Source organism: Megascapheus bottae, chromosome 6, assembly GCF_031878675.1.
Source record: "Megascapheus bottae isolate mThoBot1 chromosome 6, mThoBot2.hap1, whole genome shotgun sequence".
NCBI lineage: Eukaryota > Metazoa > Chordata > Mammalia > Rodentia > Geomyidae > Megascapheus > Megascapheus bottae.
In genome coordinates, this window is record NC_143514.1 from 60756585 (window position 1) to 60781944 (window position 25360).

At 44.5% G+C, this 25360-nt stretch overlaps 1 protein-coding gene and 1 pseudogene across 1 annotated transcript; one reads left to right on the plus strand and one right to left on the minus strand.

The window, feature by feature from the left end:
- Nucleotides 1-3721: 3721 nt before the first annotated feature.
- On the plus strand, nucleotides 3722-25151 carry Sf3a3 (splicing factor 3a subunit 3). Its single transcript, XM_090335181.1, has 17 exons — nucleotides 3722-4554; nucleotides 4800-4847; nucleotides 6078-6130; nucleotides 6238-6343; nucleotides 9442-9514; nucleotides 10102-10193; nucleotides 11219-11301; nucleotides 14262-14400; nucleotides 15634-15702; nucleotides 16448-16515; nucleotides 16661-16768; nucleotides 17419-17488; nucleotides 20366-20530; nucleotides 20626-20736; nucleotides 21201-21291; nucleotides 23932-23987; nucleotides 24843-25151. Exons 1-17 carry the CDS (start codon nucleotides 4459-4461, stop codon nucleotides 24918-24920), a joined length of 1506 nt encoding a protein of 501 aa, XP_090191307.1. The 5' UTR covers nucleotides 3722-4458; the 3' UTR covers nucleotides 24921-25151.
- Nucleotides 13174-13670, minus strand: LOC150062073 (large ribosomal subunit protein uL24 pseudogene; annotated as a pseudogene).
- Nucleotides 25152-25360: the final 209 nt, after the last annotated feature.

Sequence of the window (25360 nt, forward strand, 5' to 3'; positions counted from 1 at the left end):
GCATGAATGGGTCACGGCCCCGCCCCCCGTGATTCAAGGGCGGGGGCGGGAATAAGTGGGGAGGAGAGGGGGGCTGTCTCCCGAAGTGGGGCGATGGGGCGGGGCGTGCGCCCCCGCCCGGAGCCTCCGGTTCCCCCTCCCCCGGCGGCTGCGCCTTCTGGCTGGGAGCGCAGGTTGGTGCGCTCCGGGGCCTCCGCGGCCTGCGGCTGGGCAGGGAGGGGCAGATTCAGCCCCGGGAAGGCGGGGCCCCACCACCGGGCGGAAACCGCGACGGGCACCGCCCGCCTCGAAGCTGCTGGGGTGAAGTCACGCATGGAGTCAGCGGTGCCTCCGGCATTGGAATCCCTCTGGGCCCCCATGCAAAGCCTCAGCCTTCTGAAGCCCGGGTGGAGGGACGATGTCGACACGAGTGCTTCCAGTGAATAACTGGTCGGGTTAGGTTTTTCTCCCGGGCTCACACCTCCTGCTCAGCTCCCAGCACGCATGCTCAATGAATACTTGTTGAGGGAGAGCAGGCCCAGCATAGAACCCAAGCTGGTCGAAGGGCTGGAGGCCCAGGAAACGTGCTATGGAGAAGCAGCCAGTCGTTGCATTTCAGAGTGGCCGGGAGACTCAAATGGCATGGCAGAGCCCAGCTCTTGAGAAGTCAGGGGCCAGGTTAAACAGATCTTCTCTCACCCTGGGGGGCAAAGCAGCCCTTGGAAATACAAGTCGAGTCGTGAGAGAAGATGGGCCGGAGAAGATCACTCTGACTGTGCATGAATAATGAATGGATCGGAGGGGTAAGATGAGCAGGCTGTCTGGGACACTTGCGCAGTGGGCAGTAATCCAGGAGAAAAAGACAAGCCTTGGAGACCCGTTTGTGTCGGTGTGGAATGGAAGGCTTCAGTTTGGGGGCTGAATGACGGAGTAGATGCTTGGGTGCTCTACCTCCCTAACAGAAGAGAAGGGGACCCTCAGCTACAAACTGTACTCTGTATTTCTTTTTTTCTTTTCTTTTGCCAGTCCTGGGCTTGAGCTCAGGGCCTGAGCGCTGTCCTTGGACTTTCTCAAGGCTAGAGCTCTACCACTTGAGCCTCAGCACCACTTCCGGGTTTTTCTATATATGTGGTACCAAGGAATCGAACCCGGGTCTTCGTGCATGCTAAGCAAGCACTTTAACCACTAGGCCAAATTCCTGGCCATCTGTGTATTTCTTAATTGGTAGTTAATTGCATATGAGTCTCACAGGCTCTTTTGCCTGAGCTGGCTTGGAACCACACTCCTCAGATGTCAGCCTCCTGAGTAGGTGAGATCACAGGCAGGAGCACCCAACTTTCATTTATTTCTGTATAAATATATATTTCATTAGAGGGATGGAGTTTGAATCTAGGCCTTGAACTTGCTAAGCAAGCACTTCACCATTGGAGACAGGCCCAAAGTCCAAATATATAAACATTTTAGATTGAATATCTTACATGCAATTTATTATTTATTTATTTTGTGTGAGTCATAGAGCTTGAACTCCACCTGGGCGGTGTTCCTGAGCTTTTTCAGCTCAAGGCTACCACTTGGGCTGGCTTTGAAACTTGATCCTCAGATCTCAGCCTCCTGAGTAGCTAGGATCACAGACATGAGCCACCATGCCAGCTCACATGCAATTTATTTTTAAATTTGATAAGTAATGCCTGAAATTGGGGCCTGTCACAAGAAAGAAAGAAAGTGTGGTAGATAAGAAAGAAAGGAAAGTCCAGTGCTGTAATTCTAGTGATTCAGCAGGCTGATATCTGAACATCCTGGTTCAAAGCCAGCCCATGCAGAAAGTTCATAGACTATTTTTTTGTCTGTTGTGGGGCTTGATCTCAAGGCCTGAGCGCTGTCCCTACACCTCTTTAGGTTAAAGGCTAGTGCTCTACCACACGACCCACAGTTCCACTTCAGGTTTTGGGGACTTTTCTGCCGAGGCTGGTTTCAAACCACAATTCCCAGATTTCAGCCTCCTGAGTAACTAGGGTTATAGATGTGAGGCACCAGCACCTGCCTCCATAGATTCTTAGGTCCAATAACCACCAGAAAACTGGAAGTGGTGCTGTGGCTCAAAGTGGTAGAGCACTAACCTTGAAGGAAGAAGCTCAGGAACAGCGCCCAGGCCACCCTGATTTCAAGAGCTACAACCAACTAAAGAGAGAGAGAGAGGAAGAAAGAAAAGGTGTATAGCTAAAAATCAACTCCACCAGGTGCCAGTGGCTTGAACCTGTAACCCAGATCTCAGGAGGCTGAGATCTGAGGATCGTGGTTCAAAGCCAGCCAAGACAGGAAATCCTTATCTCCAATAAACTACTCAGAAAAGCTGGAAGTGGCTCTGTGGCTCAAGTGGCAGAGTTTTGTGCTTTTTTGGGTACAAAGAGGTTGAGGGACAATGCCAAGGTCTTGAGGCAAACTCCAGATCAGAGGGAAAATCCTTAAATAACTTTCATGCTGTACTTGTGGTATATACAAAAAAATTTCTTACCATACCAGATTCTAAGACTGTCTCCTCAGGAACAACCACTTTGCTGTTACTTGGATATCTTTACAGGAGTAATCTTTCTGCCTACTTTTTTTTCTTTTTTGCCAGTCCTGGGGACTGAACTCAGGGTCAAGCACTGACTGTCCTTGGGCTTTCCTCAAGGGTACTGCTCTACCACTTGAGCCACAGCACCACTTTCAGCTTTTTTATGTATGTGATACTGAGGAATCTAACCCAGGTCTTTGTGCATGCTAGGCAAACACTCTACCACTAGGCCAAACTCCCGGCCCCTCTCTGCCTTTTTTTTGGGCGGGGGAGGGAGTTATGGGGCTTGAACTAGGCCTGGGTGGTGTCCTTGTACTCTTCAGCTCAAGGCTACCACCTTACCCTTAAGCCAATCCCCACTTCTCATTTTTCTAGAGGTTAATTGGAGATAAAGAGTCTCTCAGGTCCTTTCATGGCCAGGCTGGCATTGAACCTTGATCCTCAAATCTCAGCTTCCTGAGTAGCTAGGATTACAGGTGTGAGCCACCTAGCCCGGCTTCTGCCTATTTTTATACACTGCTGGGAATCTAGCCTTTTTCACTTTGTGTGGCCATTTTTCATACTCATCATTTCAGTTCATACAGATTTTATAACAGTTCTATGGAGGCATAACATATATCATAAAATTCATTCATTTAAAGTGTACAATTAATTTAAGCAAATTTAAAAGTTACTCAACCATTACCACAACTCAATTTCAGAATATCCTTCTTACCGCCAAAAGAATTCCTTGTGACTGTAGTCATTGCCAGTTGCAAGAAATCACTCATCTACTCTGTCTCCATGAACTTGCCTTTCTGCACACATACAGTGTAATTTTTCCATCTGACTTCTGTATGTAGCAATGGTGCTTTTCAGGGTTCACGCCTAGAATTCTTGAATAAAATAGTACTATATAGATGTGCCATGTTATGCTTATCTGTTCACCAGCTGATAGATCCTAGTGGCATCTAGTTTTTGTTGACTATGGATAATCTCATATATCACATGTTTTTATTTTACTCCCTAGAAGTGAACATACACACGTTATCAACTTCCTAGCCCTTCCCTATGCTGGGAATGAAATAATGGCTTTCACATGCAAGGCAAGGTTTTTACTATTGAATTACATCTCTAACCTTGACTTCATTTTTCAAGACTATTAGTGCTTCACTGTTAAGATGCACCATACTTCGAATCCCTTGCTGATAAAACAAATGAAGTTGTTTCCATATGTGAATCTTGTTAAAAACAAAAGCACTGCCAGGCACCAGTGGCTCACATTTGTATCCCCGCTATTCAGGAGGCTGACAGTTCAAAGCCACCTGGACAAGAAAGTCCATGAGACACTCATCTCCAATTAATCACCAAAGAGCCAGAAGTGAAGCTGTGCCTCAAGTGGTATAGCACTTTCCTTAAGCATAAATGCTCGGGGACAGCTCCTAGGCCCAGAGTTTAAGCCCCAAGGCTTACATAATAATAACGATAGTGGTAATAATTAGAGGAAGAAGCATCACTATATTAGAAGATATCGAGGAACAGAGAAAGGAAACAAGGTTTCTGAAGTCACAAAGCATGATAGAGATTGAAATTCCAGTTTCCCAATTCCCAATCATACTCAACTACTCAGCCTACTCAAGTATGTATGCCCTCACAGCGGACCCCAGGGAACCCCAGGAAACCAAGGGCCCACTTATCCCACTTTTGGGTCAAGAACGTACGGGATGGCGCCGCCACACCTCCGACCAGCAGGGGGCGCTGTGGCCATCCCGGTAACGTAGTCCAGCTCGCCCTGTGTTCCTTTTCCCTGGGTCCCCGAGGCACTTCCGGCCCGCGCGGAACTTTGGTGCAGCCGACGGCGTGAGGGACGCGCAGGCGGACAGGCGGCAGGAGCTGCTTCCGGCCTTGTCGGTTGTGTGAATTGAGAGTTCCGTGGCGGAGAGAAGATGGAGACAATCCTGGAGCAGCAGCGGCGGTACCACGAGGAGAAGGAAAGGCTCATGGACGTCATGGCCAAAGAGATGCTCACTAAGAAATCTACGGTGAGTGCGGCGTGCTCAGGACCGCGGCCGAGCCCGTACCCCGGTGATCCCCCGGTGACGCTTTCCCGGGCGCAGCCCCTGCGTGCGCCCAGGCTCCACGGGTCACGTCCTGCCGGGGTCTCCGCACCCCAGAGCCCCCCTGCTTCCGCCGCGGAGACCGACGCGGGAAAGCCCCGCCCTCGGGCCGCCTCCCCAGCCCCAGGACTCAAGTAACGGCGTCTGTGTCTCTGTTTGCCTTTCTGCAGCTCCGGGACCAGATCAACTCCGACCACCGCACTCGGGCCATGCAGGATGTGAGTGCCCCGCGGTCTGTCTCTCCCTGGGTCCGGGTGGGCGGGAAAAGCTGGCCTGAGAGGGCGGGGCCTCGACGGGAGCCCTGGCCACAGGTAAGTGGGCTGGCCGTCCTCAGCTGTCTGATGTGAAGGAGCCACGCTGCCCTTCCTCGCCCCTCTTGAATGGGGGAGCCATGTGGACCCTGGATGCATCTTAACATCCCTTGGACGCACACAGAAGGTTCGCTATATTTGAAATGAGGGAACATTAAATATTAGTGTCTTTCTTCCAGGATACGGTTTGGAAGCGGGTTTTTAGCTACTGAGCCATATCTCCCTGAGAATAATTTGACTTCTTCTCTTCCTCCTTTGCCTGCCCACCTTTCTGCTTTCTCTTCTCTTCCCTCTCCTCCTTTTCCTTCTACACCTCTTTTCTCTTCTTCTAGTACTTGGGACTTGAACTCCAGGCTTCAGCACTGCCCCTTAGGTTTTTTTCACTCAAGGTTGGCACACTACCTCTTTGGGTTTTTAGTGGTTAATTGGAGCTAACAGTGCCATACACTTTCCTCCCTGGACTAGCTGAACCTTGATCTTCACTCAGATCTCAGCCTCCTGAGTGGCTGGGATTACAGGCATGAGCCACTAGAGCCTAGACTGAGTTCTTATTTTCAAAGAAACTAAGCAAAAGCAGTATAATTTTTTTCTCCACACATATTTTAAGGTATATTGATTTTGCAAATGAGTTTTATTGTGCTTTAAGATATTTTAGGAAGCTGGGTGCAGTGGCTCACTCCTGTAATCCTAGCTACTCAGGAGGCTTGAGATTTGAGGATCGAGGTTCAAAGCCAGCCCAGGCACTGTAACCACTAGCAAACCAGAAATAATGCTGTGGCTCAAGGTATAGGGTAGAAGCTTTGAGTTGAAGAGCTCAGGGACCACTCCTAGGCCCAGAGTTCAAGTTCCTTGACTGACCAAAAAAAAAGATATTTTAGGAAAGATTAGCTCTTCGTAATATATAAGCATAGAATCATTCTGCCAGTCCTAATTATATCACTTAGATAATCAAGACATCAACTTGTTTTGGATAATATCCTGGAGCTATGCTATCTCTTAAAGGTTCCAAAAGCATAGGAATTTTTAAGGCATACCCCATGAGGTTTCTTTGGTCTTTGACCAGAGGGCCTTTATTGATTGTTAGCTCTACAGTTGTACCAATTACTTCATTTTGACGAGTTTGTGTTTGCCTTTCAGAGGTATATGGAGGTCAGTGGGAACCTGCGGGATTTATATGATGATAAGGATGGGTAAGTTGACATGCATAGCCGTCTAGGAGTAAGGGCTTCTGAGGGACCATGTGATTAAAGAACTGACATTATACACTGTGCTATTCGGATTTTTCCTGAAATTGCAGGTTACGAAAAGAGGAGCTCAATGCCATTTCAGGACCCAATGAGTTTGCTGAATTCTATAATAGACTCAAGCAAATAAAGGAATTCCATCGAAAGCACCCAAATGAGGTATGGCCCGAGAGAACATGTTTCTTCCAAACCTACCTAAAGACCATACTAAAAGATACAAGGACAAAGGAAAGGAAGGAGGGGAGTTTTTTTTTCATGTAGGTGTTTTTTGTTTTTGTTTTTGTTTTTTTGCCAGTCCTGGGCTTGAGCTCAGGGTCTGAGCACTGTCCTTGGGCTTTCCTCAAGGCTAGTATTCTACCCTGAGCCACTGCACCACTTCTGGCTTTTTCTATGTATGTGGTCCTGAGGAATCGAATCGGGGTCTTCGTGCATGCTAGGTAAGCACTCTACCACTAGGCCAAACTCCCAGCCTGTTGTTTTGTTTTTTGTTTGCCATTCCTGGGGCTTAAACTCAGGACCTTGGGCTTCCTCAAGGCTAGCACTCTACCACTTGAGCCACAGCACTACTTCTGATGCTACCAAGGAATTGAACCCAGGGATTTGCGCATGCTAGGCAAACAAGCACTCTACCACTAGGTCACCCTCTTGGTCCTGGATTTTTTTTTTTTTTTTTTTTTTGAGGGGGTGGGTGGGTGAAGTGTCTCAGGAGCAATTGGAGTTAGGTAACAGGTTAATGCAAGAAATGAAAGTTTTCATTTGGATTTTGTATCATCACATGTACTTTCAGGTAAAGCTAGAAGCCATAGAGTTGTAGGAGACATAAAGTGTAAAAAGAGGCCAGTCTCTCATCTCTCGGTGGCTCACACCTGTGATCCTAACTACTCAGGAGGCTGAGATCTGAGGATCAAGGTTCAAAGCCAGCCCGGGAACAAAAGGACCGAGACTCTTATCTAACCTCTAGAAAAAGGGCAGTGGGGCTTGGCTCAAGGGTAGGGCAGTAACCTTGAACTGAAGAGCTCAGGGACACCCCCCAGGACCAGGAGTAGGGTGGTTGTCTTGAGCTGAAGAGCTCAGGGACAGTGCCCCAGCCAAGTTCAAGCTCCATGACCTACAAAAAAAAAAAAAATGTAAAAAGAGACTGTCAGAATTTTATTTTTCTTTTTTAATGCTCACCTTGGGGTTTGAAGGCAGTGCCTGGGCAATGTCCCTGGGCTTGTTTGTTCAAGGCTAGTGCCCTATCACAGCCACAGCTGTGCTACAACTACACTTCTGGCACTTTTGGCAGTAAAATGAAGATAAGATACTCAGACTTTCCTGCTGGAACTGGCTGTAAGCATGATCCTCGGATCTTAGCCTCCTAAGTAGTGAGGATTACAGGTGTGAGCCACCAGCACCCAGCCTGTCAGAATTTTTCCGTGTACTTTTTTGGCACACTTAGGGCAATGTACTTAACAGAAAAGCTACCTAGGAAGACTTGTATCACAAAGGCTCAAAAAGATGGTCATGGTATCAGCTGTTGTTGATTGGTAATTGCCAGGATTACTGTTTCAGTGAAGTAGTGGAAATGAAATCTGGTTACTAGGGTAAGGTGAGTAATAAGTAAGTAAAAGTATGGACTTGGGTGGGGCGCAGTGGCTCCCGCCTGTAATCCTAGCTACTTAGGAGGCTGCGATTTGAGGATCAAGGTTGAAAGCCAGCCCAGGCACAAAAGGACCTGAGACTCTTAACTCCAATTAACCTCTAGAAAATGGGAAGTGGGGCTTGACTCAAGGGTAGGGTGGTTGCCTTGAGCTGAAGAGCTCAGGGACAATGCCCAGGCCAAGTTTAAGCCTTGGGACCCACAAACAATAAAGGCTAGCAGAAGCTCAGCATGATGGCTTACACCTGCAAGCCCTACTCTGGATGGAAGTGGAAGCAGGAGGATTTTGAATTCAAGGCTAGCCCAGGCAAAGTTAGTAAGCCCAGTCTCAACACCCATGCACACACACACACACACACACACACGCGCGCGCGCGAGGCTAGAGTGTATTGCTCAATTGCAGAATACTTACTTGCATCCTCAAGGCCCTGGCAGCCTTAAAGACCAGCAAGGAGAAGCTCACTACTACCACGGAGTGCTACGTGCCCTCGTTTTGATTTAATCAAAGGCAAGTACCATACACACATACACACACACAAACTCACACTGCTACCAGAGGTTGAACTCATGGCCCTGGTTCTTCCTGGGCATACTTGCTCATGGTTGTTACTCTGCCGTCTGTGCCTCCCATTCAGCATTTTTCTGGTTAACTAGAGATGGCTTCTTGAAGGCTGTTCTGCCTGGACTGGCTTCTAATCTTCATCCTCCAGGTCTCAGATTCCTGAATAGTTCTACAGCATGAGTTACTGGCTCCCACACATAAGGAACTATTATTATTATTATTACTATTTTTGCCAGTCCTGGGGCTTGGGCTTAGGGCCTGAGCACTGTCCTTCAGCTTTTTCCTCAAGGCTAGCACTCTACCACTTGAGCCACAGCACCACTTTCGGCTTTTCTATGTATGTGGTACTCAGGAATCGAACCTGGGTCTTCGTGCATGCTAGGCAAGCACTCTACCACTAGGAGAAACTCCTGGCCCCAAGGAGTTTTACTTAATTTTATTCTTTTATTTTTTCGTGGGTCATGGGGCTTAAACTTGGCTTGGGCACTGTCCCTGAGATCTTCAGCTCAAGGCTACTGCCCTACCCTTGGGCCTGGGTGTTGTCCCAGAGCTCCTCAGCTCAAGGCTACCGCCCTACCCTTGAGCCAAGCCCCACTTCCCTTTTCTAGAGGTAATTGGAGATAAGAGTCTCAAGTCCTTTTGTGCTGGGGCTGGCTTTGATCTTTGATCCTCAGTTCTCAGCCTCCTGAGTAGCGAGGATTACAGGTATGAACCACTGCACCAGCCCAAGGAATTTGTTAATACTCCCCCAGGTAATGCTAATGTGCAGCAAAGTTTGGGGACCAGTAGTGTAGAAAAAGGTGTCATAATAGTGGCTACTTTCAGAAGAATAAATGAAGGAGGACTTCCATCCTTTTATGTTACTTGAAGTTTGCTTGTGTGCTATTGAGCATGTATGTTTGGACGATATATGAATAAAATAGAAAAGTAATTAGTTCTCTTGAAAAAAAAATTAAGGCCAAGTAATGCCATCAGTGCAACTTTATGTATGCATCATTTTTATGACATTCAGTTTCACATCAGCAAACCCACCTGAGCATTTCTCTTGTCTCTTAGATCTGTGTGCCAATGTCAGTGGAATTTGAGGAGCTCCTGAAGGCTCGAGAGAATCCAAGTGAAGAGGCACAGAGTAAGTTGGATTGAACGTTCCCCTCCATTAGAAACATGGGAGTTAATGACAACTCAGATTTGTCTACCAGGCCTCAAAAAACTTAGAGCTGGGTTTTGTTTTTTTTTTTTGTTTTTGTTTTTTTTTGCTGGTTTTGCATTCACAGTTTTTTAGATTAGATTAATATCCTGAGCTAGATTTTTACAAAATGTTCATTTTAGGCTGGGAATGGGGCTTAGTGGTAGAGTACTTGCCAGCATACATGAAGCCCTAGGTTTGATTCCTTGGTACCACATAAACGAAGCCAGCAGTTGTGCTGTAGCTCAAGTGTTAGAGGGCTAGACTTGAGCAAAAGAGCTGAGGGACAGTGCCCAGGTCCTAAGTTCACCTCAGGTCTGTCAAAAAAAAAAAAAAAAAAAGTTCGTAGTTCATATTCTGCTGTTCTTGCTTGAGTTCACTGGCTTGGAAAGCTGGTCTATTGACTTTGAGGATAGGAAAAACATTGGGAAAAGAGTTGCCTCATGGAGTTGGAAACAGGCAGTCCATTGGAAAAAGCAAGTCCAGGAAATGTCTAATGTCTGAATCACTGCTATGTCTGATTCCTTCAGACTTGGTAGAGTTCACCGATGAAGAGGGATATGGTCGTTACCTTGATCTCCATGACTGTTACCTCAAATACATTAACCTGAAGGCATCTGAGGTAAGGATGGGGTGAGGGGAGATAGGGTCCAATTGTTGGGCTATGTCATGACACTGAGCCAAAACTATTAGACATGGAACCACAACAGAGTATTTTTACTGTGCTTAGTAACTGGTGCATACATACTAAAGAGGTAATTTACTTTAATCAGTGAAACTATTCAAAGTGAAAATCAGGTTTTTACAGTGACTACAACAAGCATATTTTATGTATTAATATGTTCTATTATTTTGTCGATATAACAAGCACATTTATTTTTGGGAAAATAAACACTTTTGCTTGGTGCTGGGTGGCTCACGCCTGTAATCCTACCTGCTCAGGAGGGAGTTTGAAGCCAATCAGGGCAAAAAAGTCTGAGACACATCTGTAATTAATCACCAGAAACCAGAAGTAGAGCTGTTGCTCAAAGTGTTAGAAAGCTAGCTTGAGACAAAAAAAAGAAACAAACTCAGGGACAGCACCCAGGCCCTGAGTTCAAGCCCTAGCACCAACCAAAAGATAAATGAATAAATAAACATTTTTGTTTAAACCCACAGAACCCTACTCTGGGGTAGGGACATATGGAACTAAGCATTGAGAGGCACAAAATGAGCCTTTCCAGCAAAGGTCTATGCACTGTCTTTTCTAAAAGATACCTCGTAGGAGGTAAAGTTTAACATGACTGTCTCAGGAAGTCCACAGGAAGTTTATGATTGTTTCTTACAGAATTACGAGGAAATATCTCCAGAATGCAGTGACTAAACTTTGAGCTCTGAGGGCAGATTACTTGTTCATTTTGTTCTTTTCTGGATCTCTCTACTTAGAAAGATACTCAGTAAGTGCTAGTATGAATGAGCGGATGGCACCTTTCAGGACTTTATTTTAGTATGTTATAGTTTAGCCAAGAGTCTGGCATATGCAGCAAATATTTCTTTTATATTTATTACTGCTCATCAATGTGATATTTTTTTAATGATGTATCTGATATCCCCCTACTTGATTCAGCAGAATCACCCAACTTTTTTGTCTTCATTTTCTCCTTTTAGAAGTTGGATTATATCACATACCTGTCCATCTTTGACCAGCTCTTTGACATTCCTAAAGAAAGAAAGAATGCAGAATATAAGAGGTAGGTATTAATAGCTTCTAGAGGCTTCACTAAATTGGATTAGAGAGAAACGTGAAGGTGAAGTGCCAGTGGGTCATGCCTGTAATCTAGCTACCTAGAAGACTGAGATCTGAGGATGACAGTTCAAAGCCAGCCTGGGCAAAGAAAGTCTATGAGACATCTCCACTAAACTACCAAAAAGCCAGAAGTGGAGCTGTGGCTCAAGTGGTAGAGCACTAGATGTGGAAAAAGAAGCTCAGGGATACTCCCCAGGCACTGACTTCAGACCCCAGGACTGGCACCAAAACATAAATAAATAAATAAATAAATAAATAAATAAATAAATAAGAAAATAATAGGAAATTTGAGGGAAAAGTTCTGAAATTTGATGACTAAAAGGTATTCATGAATGACTTCCATGGCTTGTTGGGTCTAAGAGCTATGAATGAAGTAGTTTTTGTTCGTTTTGCCAATACTGGGCTTGAACTCGAGGCCTCTTAGTTTCACTCAATTCAGTGTTTTTAGGGAGATGAAATCTCTCAGGGTGTTCTCCAGCTGGCGTCTTGAGCGTCTCCAGTCTCTGCCACCTGAGTAATTAGGATTACAGGCTTGAGCCACTAGTGCCTACCTTAAACGATGGAATATTTGTAATTCTGTGACTTTTGACAAGGTGAATCTGTAAGCATGTCTTCCATCTTTTCTTTTTTTTTTTTTTTTTTGCCAGTCCTGGGCTTGAGCTCAGGGCCTGAGCACTGTCCTTGGACTTTCTCAAGCTAGAGCTCTACCACTTGAGCCTCAGCACCACTTCCAGCTTTTTTCTATGCATGTGGTACCGAGGAATCGAACCGGGGTCTTCGTGCATGCTAGGCAAGCACTCTACCACTAGGCCAAACTCCCGGCCCCTTTTCTTTTATTTTTAATTGTAATTAACAGAAGGGTTACAGTTATATTTGCCAGATAGAAGGTACATTACTTCACAGACATTGATACCCCTTCTCATGTTTTTGTTCTCATTTCCCTCCCCTCATCTTGTTTTCCCCCCTTCCCTTTCCTATTTCAAATAAATAAATAAACATATATACAATATGCCAGATACAAGGTAAGATTCTGTAACAATATGAGAATAACCAAGGGACAACAAAAGAGATGAGAAATAACATAGTACATTAAGAACAACAATCACACATTATATGGCTCTTGTTTCCATATCCTGGAGGTCCTTTCATTTAGCCTCATCCTATATGGCCTTATGTATCTAGGTTTTAAGCTATTGTAATCCTCTGCTAGGAGAGTCCAAGGTTGTACTAATTATGACAAATGAGGGAAACCATTGAACCTATGTTCCTGTGTCTGGCTTACTTCATTTAATATGATTTTTTCCAAGTCTTTCCATTTCTTTGCCAGTCCTGGGCTTGAGCTCAGGGCCTGAGCACTGTCCTTGGACTTTCTCAAGGCTAGAGCTCTACCACTTGAGCCTCAGCACCACTTCCGGCTTTTTTCTATGTATGTGGTACCGAGGAATCGAACCCGGGTCTTCATGCATGCTAGGCAAGCACTTTAACCACTAGGCCAAACTCCCAGCCCCGTCTTTCCATTTCTTTACAAATGGGGTGATGTCGTTGTTTCTGATGGCAGCATAGAATTCCATTGTGTACAAATACCACATCTTGTTGATCCAATCATCTACTGAGGAGCATCTAGGTTGGTTCCATATCTGCTATGGTAAATAGTGCTGCAGTGAACATCGTTGTGCTAGTCGAGCAGGTCTTCAGTCTTAATGCCCATACCATTTTTGAATTTGCATAATTTGTAGAAGGAAGTCTCCCATTCAGGGACATCAGTGTTTTTAGAATTTAAGTTTTTTAAATGAAAGGTATATATAAGATTACTTCATTAGTGCATCTTCTCAATTGTTTCTTCCTTCTATTTGCCCTTTTCCTTTCCTACTTGGCAGGATTTGGTTTTCCATTCCAGGATCTTTTTGCGGTCTTTGTCCAGTTTCAGCCTGGTAATAACCACCTTGCTGGGGTGAATGCCCCATGGACAGTGGTGCCATGGCCTTTTCAGTGTAGATGACACTTCTTCCTGTAAACCTGCACCACTTTGCCAGTCTGCTGACCTTTATAGTGCCCTCGTACAACCTGCACCTCATCATCCTTTCAGATGGGCATGGACCGCATGTTGTACCTTTGTCTCAGCTCTTTGGAAGGAGGGGAAGACATAATCATTCTGCGAATGTGGGAAGGTGCATTGAAATGCCTTTTCCGGTTCTTGCTTCGGTCAGAAGTGACAAAGGGATTGAACTTCATTTTGGCCACTCCTGCTTCAGCGATGGCCTAAAAGGGTGTTTTAACTTTGCTTAGATTGTGGCAAATTGAAGTGGCTGGATCTGATGTTAAACCCAAAGATTTGTGTTGATCCTTCTCCTAGTTAGTGGTCCTGTACTCCTAACTTCCTTGCTTTTTCTCACTTAATTTTTACCTGAAATATTTATTTGTGAGTTAATTAAGACATTAGAATTTGGCATTATGTTATGAGGATAAAAGGAGTGAGAAGCTGGGTGTTGGTAGCTCATACCTATAATCCTAGCTGCTTAGAAGGCTGAAAGTATAAGATCACTGTTTGAAGTCAGCCTGGGGAGGAAAGTCTATGAGACTCATCTCCAGTTAACAAGTATAAATCAGGACTCAAGTGCAACTTCACCAGCCTTGTTTGAAAAAGCCAAGCAAGAGTGTAAGGCCTGGAGTTCAAGTTCTAGTACTAGCACAATATGGTGGGGGGAGGGGTCCTTGAATGAGGTTGGGGTGAAAATAAGCTCACTGAAAAATGCCACTCAGAAAACCCTGGGATCTAAAAATAAGTGACTGTTATTTGCGGGGGTTGACTACTACTACTAATTATAAGTGAAATTTATAAAGCAAAACAGCATATCAACGGTAGAAACCCTATTTTCTCTCTGTGTACTATGTGTTCCTTTGTAGGTACCTAGAGATGCTGCTTGAGTACCTTCAGGATTATACAGACAGAGTGAAACCCCTTCAAGATCAAAATGAACTTTTTGGGAAGATTCAGAACGATTTTGAGAAGAAATGGGAAAATGGTACCTTCCCCGGATGGCCGGTAAGCTTTTGTGGAGTGTGGGTGGAGGTCATGCCGGGGGCTTGAATTGGCTATTTTATTTCACTCTTGGGCCTCTGCTTCAGGCATTAGTTGGTGTTCCTTCAGTATCAGCTCTGACCATGAGATGTCCTCTGTCAGGTATGCTACATTTTCTTTGTATTCTTTGGAACAAGACTGTGCCCAGGATTTTTGTTGCCTGCTTTATGGCTGTTGTGTGGTTCCCGCTAACAAAAAAAAGCGGATCCAATTATGCTGTAGAAATAGATAGATAGATAGATAGATAGGTAGGTAGGTAGGTAGATAGGTAGATAGATTTTTTTTTCAGTCCCAGGGCATGAACTCAGGGCCTGAGCATTGTCCTTGGGCTTTCTCAAGGCTAGAACTCTACCACTTGAGCCACAGCACCACTTCTGGCCTTTCTATGTATGTGGTACCGAGGAATCGAACCTGGATCTTCGTGCATGCTAGGCAAGCAGTCTACCACTAGGCCAAACTTGCAGCCCTATATATTTTTATTTCTAATGGTAAATTTAAATTTATTGTGAAATTTGATGACTTATCAGTCATTTAGGTGGTTTTTTGTTGTTATTTAGTGCTGGCACTAGGGATTGAACTCAGCCTGAGTGCTACTCCTTAGCTTTTTTTACTCAAGGCTCACACTCTACCACTTGAGCCATAGCTCTTTTTCTAGATTTTTGCTAGTTAATTGGAGATAAGAGTCAGATTTGTCTGCCTGGGCTGGTTTCTAGGAATGATCCTAAGATCTAAGCCTCCTGACTAGTTAGGATTATAGGCTGAGCCACCAGTGCCTGGCTTGATTTTTCTTTTGCTTTTGCTTTCTTGAGACTGAGTCTTGCTTTGTACCTGAGCTGGCTTGAACCTTCTGCCTTCCTTAGCTTCCTGAGTGTTTGAATAGCAGTTATACACTACCACACACCTGGATCATGTCATCTGGTCTTTTACCCCATTCCTGTAGGAATTTGATCCTTACTTACAAGTGTGTGTAATAAAAGAGCCAACCATACCTGATAATTTGGATGAGTCCTTTACCTTCATTTGAATAAGCTTGGGTTTTTATTTATTTATTTTAATTTTTGTCACTAGTGGGGCTTGAACTGGAAGCCTGGGTGCTGTCCCTGAACTCTCTAAGCTCTTTTGCTGAAAGCTAGCACCATTTTGAACCATAACAGCACTTCCAAACTTCGATTTTAATAAGCATCTTCTTCTTTCCAGAAAGAAACAAGCAGTGCCCTGACCCATGCTGGAGCCCATCTTGACCTCTCTGCATTCTCCTCCTGGGAGGTATGTTTTCCACAGTAGTACTAGTACTGGTCTTGCTATGCATCCTTTTTTTTTTTTTTTTTTTTTTTTTTTTTTTATGCCAGTCCTGGGCTTGAACTCAGGGCCTGAGCACTGTCCTTTGGCTTTCCTCAAGTCTAGAGCTCTACCACTTGAACCACAGTACCACTTCTGGCTTTTTCTATTTATGTGGTACCAAGGAATTGAACCTGGGTCTTCATATATGGTAGGCAAGTACTCTACTGCTAGGCCAAACTTACAGCCCCCTGGTCTGGCTTTGAACCATGATCCTCAGATCTCAGCCTCCTCAGCTAGGATTTACAAGCATGAGCCTTTTTGTTCACCTATCTTTATACCTTGGACCTAGAATAATAAGACACCATTTCCTGGGAAGAGATATATACAAAGAATGTGGGAATATAAGGAAATTTAGCTGATAGCTAGATGTAACTTATTGGTAGAGTACTGAATTGCATACACAAGGTCTTGGATTTGATTCTCAGCACTCCAAAACCAAAGACAAATAGCAAACAAAAACCCATATCCAACTATGAAAACTGGCAAATAATAATTCCAGTTACAGTTAAGCAGTGATGGAGGTATTAGAACCCTACCAGGTATGACTTGAGTCTGAACATGACTCTGTGGAGAGTTTGAACTTCCCTGTCACAGCCTAGGAACCACCACATACTAACCTGCATTGTCTATTTCCCCAAATCATGTGATACTGTAATTTGTTTGTTAACAGGAGTTGGCTTCCTTGGGTCTTGACAGATTGAAATCTGCACTCTTAGCTTTAGGCCTGAAATGTGGCGGGTAAGGACTGCTTTTTCCATTGAAACTACTCCACTTATTGAATGTTTGTGTGATCCTCTACGTGGCTGTGGTTACATTTTTCTGTCACCTATACTGCCTGTGTAGTAAGTTACTCTGAAATCTGATGCCTCTTCTTTCTGTTCAGGACTCTAGAAGAACGAGCCCAGAGGCTGTTCAGCACCAAAGGAAAGTCCCTGGAGTCCCTTGATACCTCTCTGTTTGCCAAAAATCCCAAAACAAAGGGCACTAAGCGGTGAGTGGCTGGGCAGCACCCCTGCTGTGGTTTTCTTGTTGTCTGTTGTGGGGCTTGAGCTCTGGCCTGGACGCTGTCCCTGAGCTCCTCAGCTCAAGGCTACCATCCTACCCCTTGAGCCACAGCACAACTTCCCGTTTTCTAGTATTAATTGGAGATAAGAGTCTCAGGTTCTTTAGTGCCTAGGCTGGCTTTGAATCGAGAGATGTTCAGATCTCAGCCTCCTGAGTAGCTAGGATTACAGCGTGAGCCGCCACTCCTGGCTTCAAATACCTTTTTTTTAATTATTTTTATTTTTTGCCAGTCCTGGGCTTGAGCTCAGGACCTGAGCACTGTCCCTGGGCTTTCTCAAGGCTAGAGGTCTACCACTTGAGCCTCACAGTACCACTGTTTTTTTTCTATGTATGTGGTACTGAGGAATCAAACCCGGGTCTTCGTGCATGCTAGGCAAGCACTCTACCACTAGGCCAAACTCCCGGCCTCGTGTAATTTTTTTTTTTTTTTGTGGGTCATGGGGCTTGAACTCGGCCTGGGCGCTGTCGCTCATGTGTAATTATTAATGCAGTTATGGAATAAGTATTATTAGAACTGGGAGCCAAGATTGCGTGAGTTCAAGCATCTTGAATGACAGTTTTATTTCTTGTTCTCAGAGACACTGAGAGGAACAAAGACATTGCTTTCCTAGAAGCCCAAATCTATGAATACGTAGAGATTCTTGGGGTAAGTAACAACTCTACGGATGGTTGTAAATACTATAAATGGGAGAGTAAAAGAGACTGGAACTCAGGAGTTTTTTTCAGTTTTCAAAGATGGAAGAGTAGGTGATACAATAGTGTAGCATTGAATACAGTTCTGTTGAAGTCTTTGGTCCTTTAGGAGGTTCCTATTCTGTTGTTAGGTGATATTTTCAAGGCTGCCCAATGTCCATAAAGGACTCTTTCTGTCCACAATTGATCCAATTAGTGTCTGAGCATCCACTGAGACCAGAGAGTCACCCGGGAATCAGATACTCAAAAAAGCAAATAAGAGAAACACTCCTCTCACATCAAGTTTTCGGGTATGATTCATTATGAAAGGGAGTTGCTTACAAGTTGAGAAAATTGGGAGAAATTTAGTAGGGCTAGGACAGTAATACAACTCTGCTCATGTGATAGTAAACATTCTCCTTGCTGAGATATGAATAGAAAATTAAAAAAAAAAAGTTGGTTGCCTCCAATGTTTTTTTTTTTTTTTTGGCCAATCCTGGGCTTGAGCTCAGGGCCTGAGCACTGTCCTTGGACTTTCTCAAGGCTAGAGCTCTACCACTTGAGCCACAACACCACTTCCGGCTTTTTTCTATGTATGTGGTGCTGAGGAATTGAACCTGCGTCTTCGTGCATGCTAGGCAAGCACTCTACTACTAGGCCAAACTCCCGGCCCACTCCAATGCTTATTATATTAGAGAGAAAGGAAGGGAAGGAAAAGTCTATTGCCTCTCCAGGTGCAATACTCACCCAGAGAAGATAGACAAGGTCTCAGAATTCTCCAGACTACCAGCTTCTGATTTGTCTGTGTGAACAGTTGGTAGCTCTCAGCATTTCCTGGATATAGGGGCTGAGAGAGATGGCTTGAACAACTGATTCTTCCACTCTGTCACTGGCTACATATGACGGTTCTGCTATGTGTGAGGACCCACCCTTATAGCTGGAAACCTACAGCTACCTAGAGTTTCTCTTCTGTGCTTTCATTGAAAGGCTAGTCATACAGACAATAGGACATATGTTCTTCACAGAGAACATGGATTGTAGTAGTATGGGCAGCAGTCTAGACTGCTAGTCCACTAGATTGCTAGTCCTCTGAAGATGGCTGAGAAGTCTTTGGCATTATATACCCTTGGCCTGGTCTTCCCACTACTTTCTCCCTTTTCTGAGACCTTCTTGCTTTTCTGCCAGTAGGTGGCAGCTTTCTGTGGTTACCCTATGGTATCCAGAAGTTGCTCTTGTGTACTGATAAGATTTTTTTTTTTAGCTTGAACTCAGGGCCTGAGCACCTTTCTTGGGCTTTCTCAAGGCTAGAGCTCTACCACTTGAGCTACAGCACCACTTCTGTAAATTTGGACAAAGCCCAAATGTTCTATAAATAGTGGGGGGTAGGTAAGGGCTCAGTAGTAGATAGCTTGCTTGGTATAAAAACCCTGCATTTGATCCCCAGCACAGAGAAAAAAATTCTTGGAACAGGAAATATGCCATTAAACTTGGTTTTATAAGCCAGGTACCATTGTCTCACACATGTAATCCTAGCTACTCAGGAGGCTAAGATCGGGATATCCTTGTTCAAAGCCAGCTTAGGCAGAAAAGTCTGTGAGGCTCTTTATCTCTACTTAGTTACCAAGAAGCTGAAAGTGGAGCTATGGCTCAAGTGTTAGAGCCCTAGCCTTGAACAGAAAAGCTCAGGGACTTTGCCCAGGCCCTGAGTTCAAACCCCAATACTGGCACAGAGGAAGGAGTCAGAGCAAGTGAGAGAGAAGAGGGAGAGATTTTGTTTTTTGGGTTTTTTTTTTGTTTTTTGTTTTTTGTTTTTTTTGATAGTCCTAGGCTTAGACTCAGGGCCTGAGCACTGTCCTTGGGTTTTTCTCAAGGCTAGAGCTCTACCACTTGAGCCACAGCACCACTTCTGGTTTTTTTTCTATGTATGTGGTACCAGGAATCGAACCCAGGTCTTCTTGCATGCTAGGCAAGCACTCTTACCATTAGGCCAAATTCCCGGCTCTGAGATTTGGTTTTATGAACAGAAATTATCTGATAGCAAAATGAAGAGTGGACTGGATCAGGGTGGCACAGGAAAGTTAAAAAGTAGTGGTTAGCCTAGTGGTAGAGTGCTTGCCTAGCATGCACAAAGACCTGGGTTCGATTCCTCAGTACCACATACATAGAAAAAAAAAAAGGCCAGAAATGGTGTTGTGGCTCAAGTGGTTGAACTCTAGCCATGAGAAAGCCCAAGGGCAGTGCCCAGGCCCTGAGTTCAAGGCCCAGGACTGGCAAAAAAAAAAAAAAAAGTTGTGTTGGATGTCAGTGACAACACAAAGGAGAAGGGAAAATGTCCAGGAAATGCTTGAGAACAGATGAGACTGTTTTCTGATGGTCTGCAGCTCCAGATAAACTATTTAGGCAGGTAATAGACAATCTTGTTTATTTTGGCAGTTGTGGGGCTTGAACTCAGAGACTGGGCACTCTCCATAAGCTTCTTTGCTCAAGGCTACCACCTTGAGCCACAGCTCTACTTGTGGTTAATTGGAGATTAGTCTTATAGACTTTTCTGCCTAGCTTGGCTTTGAACTGTAGTCTTCAGATCTCAGTCTCCTGAGTGACTAGGGTTACAGGCATGAACCACCAGTGCCCAGATCAACAGTTTTTGACTTTTTCTTCAGGAGCAAGCAAATCCTGCTGGTAGGATGTTGTAGTATGAAGATAAGATTTTTTTTGTATTCTACCAAAAAAAAAATACTTTCCCTTGGAAGTGAAGGATTAGCTAGCTAGTTTCTGGACAATAGGAAAACTGCCTTTTTGTGTTTTGTGTTACTTTGCTCTGACATTCCTTTTTATTTATGACCTACTTCAGGAACAGCGACAACTTACTCATGAAAATGTACAACGCAAGCAAGCCAGGACAGGAGAGGAGCGGGAAGAGGAGGAGGAAGAACAGATTAGTGAGAGTGAAAGTGAAGATGAGGAGAATGAGATCATTTATAATCCCAAAAATCTGCCTCTGGGCTGGGATGGCAAAGTGAGTCTCCCACCCCCCCTTCCTCCCTGTTCCCCTTTGGGAAGCATATGCAGACCGAAGAAGACTAACATCATTTCTTATTTACTTTCTTTTAGCCCATTCCCTACTGGCTATATAAACTTCATGGCCTAAATATCAACTACAACTGTGAGATTTGTGGGAACTACACCTACCGAGGACCTAAGGCCTTCCAGCGGCACTTTGCTGTAAGGGAACTCAGAGCTTATTGACTTGACATCCAAGACCCAAAGTTGTCACAACTTCAGTGTCTCTCCCTCTTACATCCTCTCTTCCCCAGTTAGCAGTTTCCTTACAAAGATGACAGCAATGTACTACCATACCCTTAATGCTGGTTGTAGAGATTGCTGGGGTCTGTCAGCTTCTCCCACTGCATGGGAGGCATCAGATTTGATTGTAGAGATACTGACCTAGAAATTGTGTCTATAATACAACTGAATCAAGAATCCAAACCTGAGAGAATACAGTTTGCTCTTTAATGTCAACCATTTATTAGTTACTGCAAACTTTACAAGCATAAACCACAAAAGAATACTGCCTTTTGTTGGATTGTTTTGCAGAGGGTTCAGGTTAGGACTTGTGAATAGAATGAAGTGAGTACTTTGATTCAGCTGTTCCTGTTTCCCATTGTCCATTTGCTTCTCTCCCCCAGGAATGGCGTCATGCTCATGGAATGAGGTGCTTGGGTATACCAAACACTGCTCATTTTGCTAATGTGACACAGATTGAAGATGCTGTCTCCTGTAAGTAACTTGTTGACTGTTCACTAGCTCAGCCAAGTAGCCATTCCTTCCCCAGCCACTGTCCCAATAATCTGGTGTATATGGGCCCAAGAGCAGTAGATTGTGGGTATAAAAAAAAAGAGCAGGGCTAGGAGCAAGGCCTACTGGTAGTGTGCCTACTTAGTATGCACAAAGCCCTGGGTTCGATTTCTTGAAACCACATACACAGAAAAGGCCGGAAGTGGCACTGTGGCTCAAGTGGCAGAGTGCTAGCCTTGAACAAAAAAAGTGTCCAAGGACAGTGTCCAGGCCTTGAGTTCAAGCCTCAGGACTGTCCCCCCCCCCCAAAAAAAAGAACTAGACCCTATAATCAGTACATATTTGAGGGGAGAGATCGGCAGTACCGGTTGCCAATTGCATCTCCTCTGAGAAGAGCCTTGTGCTAGGTAAGCACTCTACCTCTAAGCCTCATTTCCAATCCTGCATGGAAGATTTTGAGGGAAGAATTACATATTTTTCTGAGTTGATTTTTAATGTGTTAGAACCACTAATATAAACGAAGAAAGAAGAAGCTGGGCGCAGTGGCTCAGCTACACAGGAGGCTAGGATCTGAGGATCAAGGTTCAAAGCCAGCCCGGATACTAAAGACCAGAGACTCTTATCTCTAATCACTAGAAAAGGGGAAGTGGGGCTGTGGCTCAAGGGATAGGGTGGTGGCCTTGGGCTGAAGAGCTTAAGGACAATGTCCTTGTTCAGGGGTAGGGTGGTAGTCCCTTGAGCTGAAGAGCTCAGGGACGCACCTAGGCTGAGTTCAAGCCCCATGATCCACAAAAAATAAAATAAAGGAAGAAAGAAGAATAACATCAGCTTATTTCTGAGGCAACAGGGCAGGGATACTGAAACACAGCAACAAAATACCTCATGGAGAAAGAGTGAATAGACAGGGTACATATAGTTGTCAGAGAATTTGCTAATGAGCACAAGGGGACTGTAGTCAGAGGTCTCCAGTTTTCCTGGCAGTGGAAACATTTTCTGTCACTATCATCTTCCTGGTAAACTCATTTTCTTTCTGATTTGTCTCTTCTCTGTTATGTTTCATTTTTCTACTTCCCTTTGTTAAGTAACAGACACTTTTTTTTTTTTTTGGTCCATCATAGGACTTGAACTCTAGGCCTTAGCGTTGCTCCTGAGCTCTTCAGTTCAAGGCTACCACCCTATCACTTGAGCCATAGTACCACTTCTGGTTTTCTGGTGGTTAACTGGAAATAAAAGTCTCATGATCTTTAGTGCCCAGGCTGGCTTTGGACTGTGACCCTCAGATCTCACTATCCAGAGTAGCTAGGATTATAGTCGTGAGCCACCCCACCCAGCCAGACACTCCTTTCTCATCTATACTTACCCTATTCTCTGGCTTAGTCAGCTAATTTTTTTTGGTTTCTATGTCTGCTTCTCAGATCTTCCATTGCACAGCTAAATAAAAGGGACCTTTCAGATGGGGAGTTGGGCCTACTGATAGAGTGCTTCCCTAGCATGCACAAAGACCTGGATTCTATTCCTCAGTACTTCATACATAGAAAAAAGCCAGAAGTGGTACTGTGGCTCAAGTGGTAGAGTTCTATCCTTGAAAAAACCCAAGGACAGTGCTCAGGCCAAATCCCCCCAAAAAGGGGATCTTTCAACACGTTGCCTTTTGTTCACTATATAGGCCAGATACTCTACCAGTTGAGCTACACAGCTTCATTTCCAGCTTTTTTGGTGGGTGTTATGGGCTTTCCTGCCCAAGGTGGCTTCAAATCTCAGCCTTCTGAGTAGCTAATATTACAGGTGTGAGCTGCTAGTGCCTGGCCTATTAAGAACTTGCAAACCTTTTTCTTTACTTTTTTTTCTGTTGGTTATGGGTCTTGAACTCAGGGCTTAGACACTGCTTAAGCTTTTTTGCTCAAGGCTAGTGCTCTGCCACTTTGAGACACAGCTGCACTTCAAGTTTTTAGGTATTTAATTGGAGATAATAGTCTCCTGAGCTCACTTGGCTGGCATTGAACCACAATTCTCAGATCTGTGTCCTGAATAGCATTATAGGCATAAGCCACTAGCTCCTGACCTTAAGAACTTTTCAAACATTACTTTATCCTGTAATTTCTGTAGGTTGTTTCTTTCTTTTTTTTTTTTTTTTGCCAGTCCTGGGCTTGAGCTCAGGGCCTGAGCACTGTCCTTGGACTTTCTCAAGACTAGAGCTCTACCACTTGAGCCTCAGCACCACTTCCAGCTTTTTTCTATGTATGTGGTACCGAGGAATCGAACCCGGGTCTTCATGCATGCTAGGCAAGCACTTTAACCACTAGGCCAAACTCCCGGTCCCTGTAGGTTGTTTCTTATTTCATCCTTTGATAGTATCAGTTCTATATTCTAAGGAGTCTTTTGTTATGTTTGGTTGACCATTTCTTTCTCAGCAAAACAGGGTCATGGTAAATTTTACAGTAGAAGTTTTTTGTCTATAGGTAGTCAAAAACCAAAATTCAGTTTGGGGCAGGCTTGAGTGTCAGAAGCTGACACTTGGGGGAGCCTGCTAGCGGTGGGTACCTGCAGGTAGGGAATGTTGCAGGAATGTAGATCCACTGGATAGCTAATCAGTCCTCGTGATGCTCATTTCTCATCCTACAGTGTGGGCCAAGCTGAAACTGCAGAAGGCTTCAGAGCGATGGCAGCCTGACACGGAGGTGAGTGCTGATAATGCAGAGCATTGGAAGCAGATCAAGGAGCAGCCTGCCTTACTTACCAAGTTGAAGGGAGACAGAGCTAGGTCCTGGTTTATCAGTGATATGCTCTGTGTGACAGTATCTACAAACTGACTTGACTAGAAGCCTCGTAGCTTTAACTATCTTAAGGCACATTGTGTTCTCCTGCTGAAATTCTGAAGTGACAAGTAGGAATAGCCAGTATCTTGTCCTGCCATGGTGGCTCAGTCTTTGTCACACCAGATCTGCTTTGAGGCCAGCATGTATGAGAAAGGGTTGAAGCAGAGATGATCATCTCCAGGCTGCAGGTCTCAGAGATGAGGAACGACTAGGGTATGAGTTGTGATGACAACAGACCTTGGGCCCCACAGGGACTGGAAGCAGTAGCTTGCAGTATTTATTTATTTATTTATTTAGCAGCAAAATACTTCCAAGCTAGAACGTTGGACTCCAGTATATAAAACAAAATCAAGCAGAGCTGCCCTGGAAGTGGAGAAACAGCCTTCTCCACCTTCTGGGGTAGAAACAGAGGCTTCTTGGTAGCCCTTTGAAAACGGCCGCCTTTAGTCAGGCTTTCTCCGCCAGGGTTCCTTATCTTAAACCTCAGAAATTATTTAAATGAACTTTCTCAGGTACCCTAAAGGTACCATTCTGTATGTTAGAAGTTCATTCTCTTGTGGAATCCTATTTGAGGAAGGCTGTGCTAGATAAATGGCGATGTCATGACAGCCAGGGACTGCCATGGGACTGTACCAGGGGAATCCAGGTGCTCAGAGACTGGTTCTGGATGTTTCTCCTAGGGAGTATAGCTAACCAGGTATACTCCTTCCATTTTAGGAAGAGTATGAAGACTCCAGTGGAAATGTTGTGAACAAGAAGACATATGAGGATCTGAAGAGACAAGGGCTGCTCTAGTGTTCAGAGATGTCACTCAACTTTGGGTTTGCCTAGGCTTCCCAAGATCTTTTTCTATTTCTCCCAACCAAATGCTCTTATTAAAGACTGTTTGCTACGTAGTCACAGTCTAGCAGGAGTCTTGTAGAAACAAGACATGCTGGGATATTGTAGGGTTGAGATGTTGTTTTATCTTCATTTTATATTAAAAAAACAATTCCATGAGAAAATAAAACCAGCCCTTATTATTAATGTGTCTTTTTCTGAAGTCCAGGACTGAAAACTAATGCAATCTTTTAGTTCTTAATGCCTCCCTACCTCGTTCTCACCAGCTTGAGTAGCAGCTAAGATTCTGCTTTTTTTTATTAGTGCATATAAGTTAGTTATACAAGGGTTCCATTGTGACATTCCCACACATGTCTACAATGTATCCTGGTCCGCCTCACCCCTTTAGCACAATC

Coding starts and splice junctions, on each gene's coding strand:
- Sf3a3 (XM_090335181.1), top strand. CDS start 4,459: ATGGAGACAATCCTGGAGCAGCAGCGGCGGTACCACGAGGAGAAGGAA. Junction 10,194..11,218: donor TTAACCTGAAGGCATCTGAG/GTAAGGATGGGG, acceptor TTCTCCTTTTAG/AAGTTGGATTATATCACATA. Junction 16,516..16,660: donor TTAGGCCTGAAATGTGGCGG/GTAAGGACTGCT, acceptor CTTTCTGTTCAG/GACTCTAGAAGAACGAGCCC.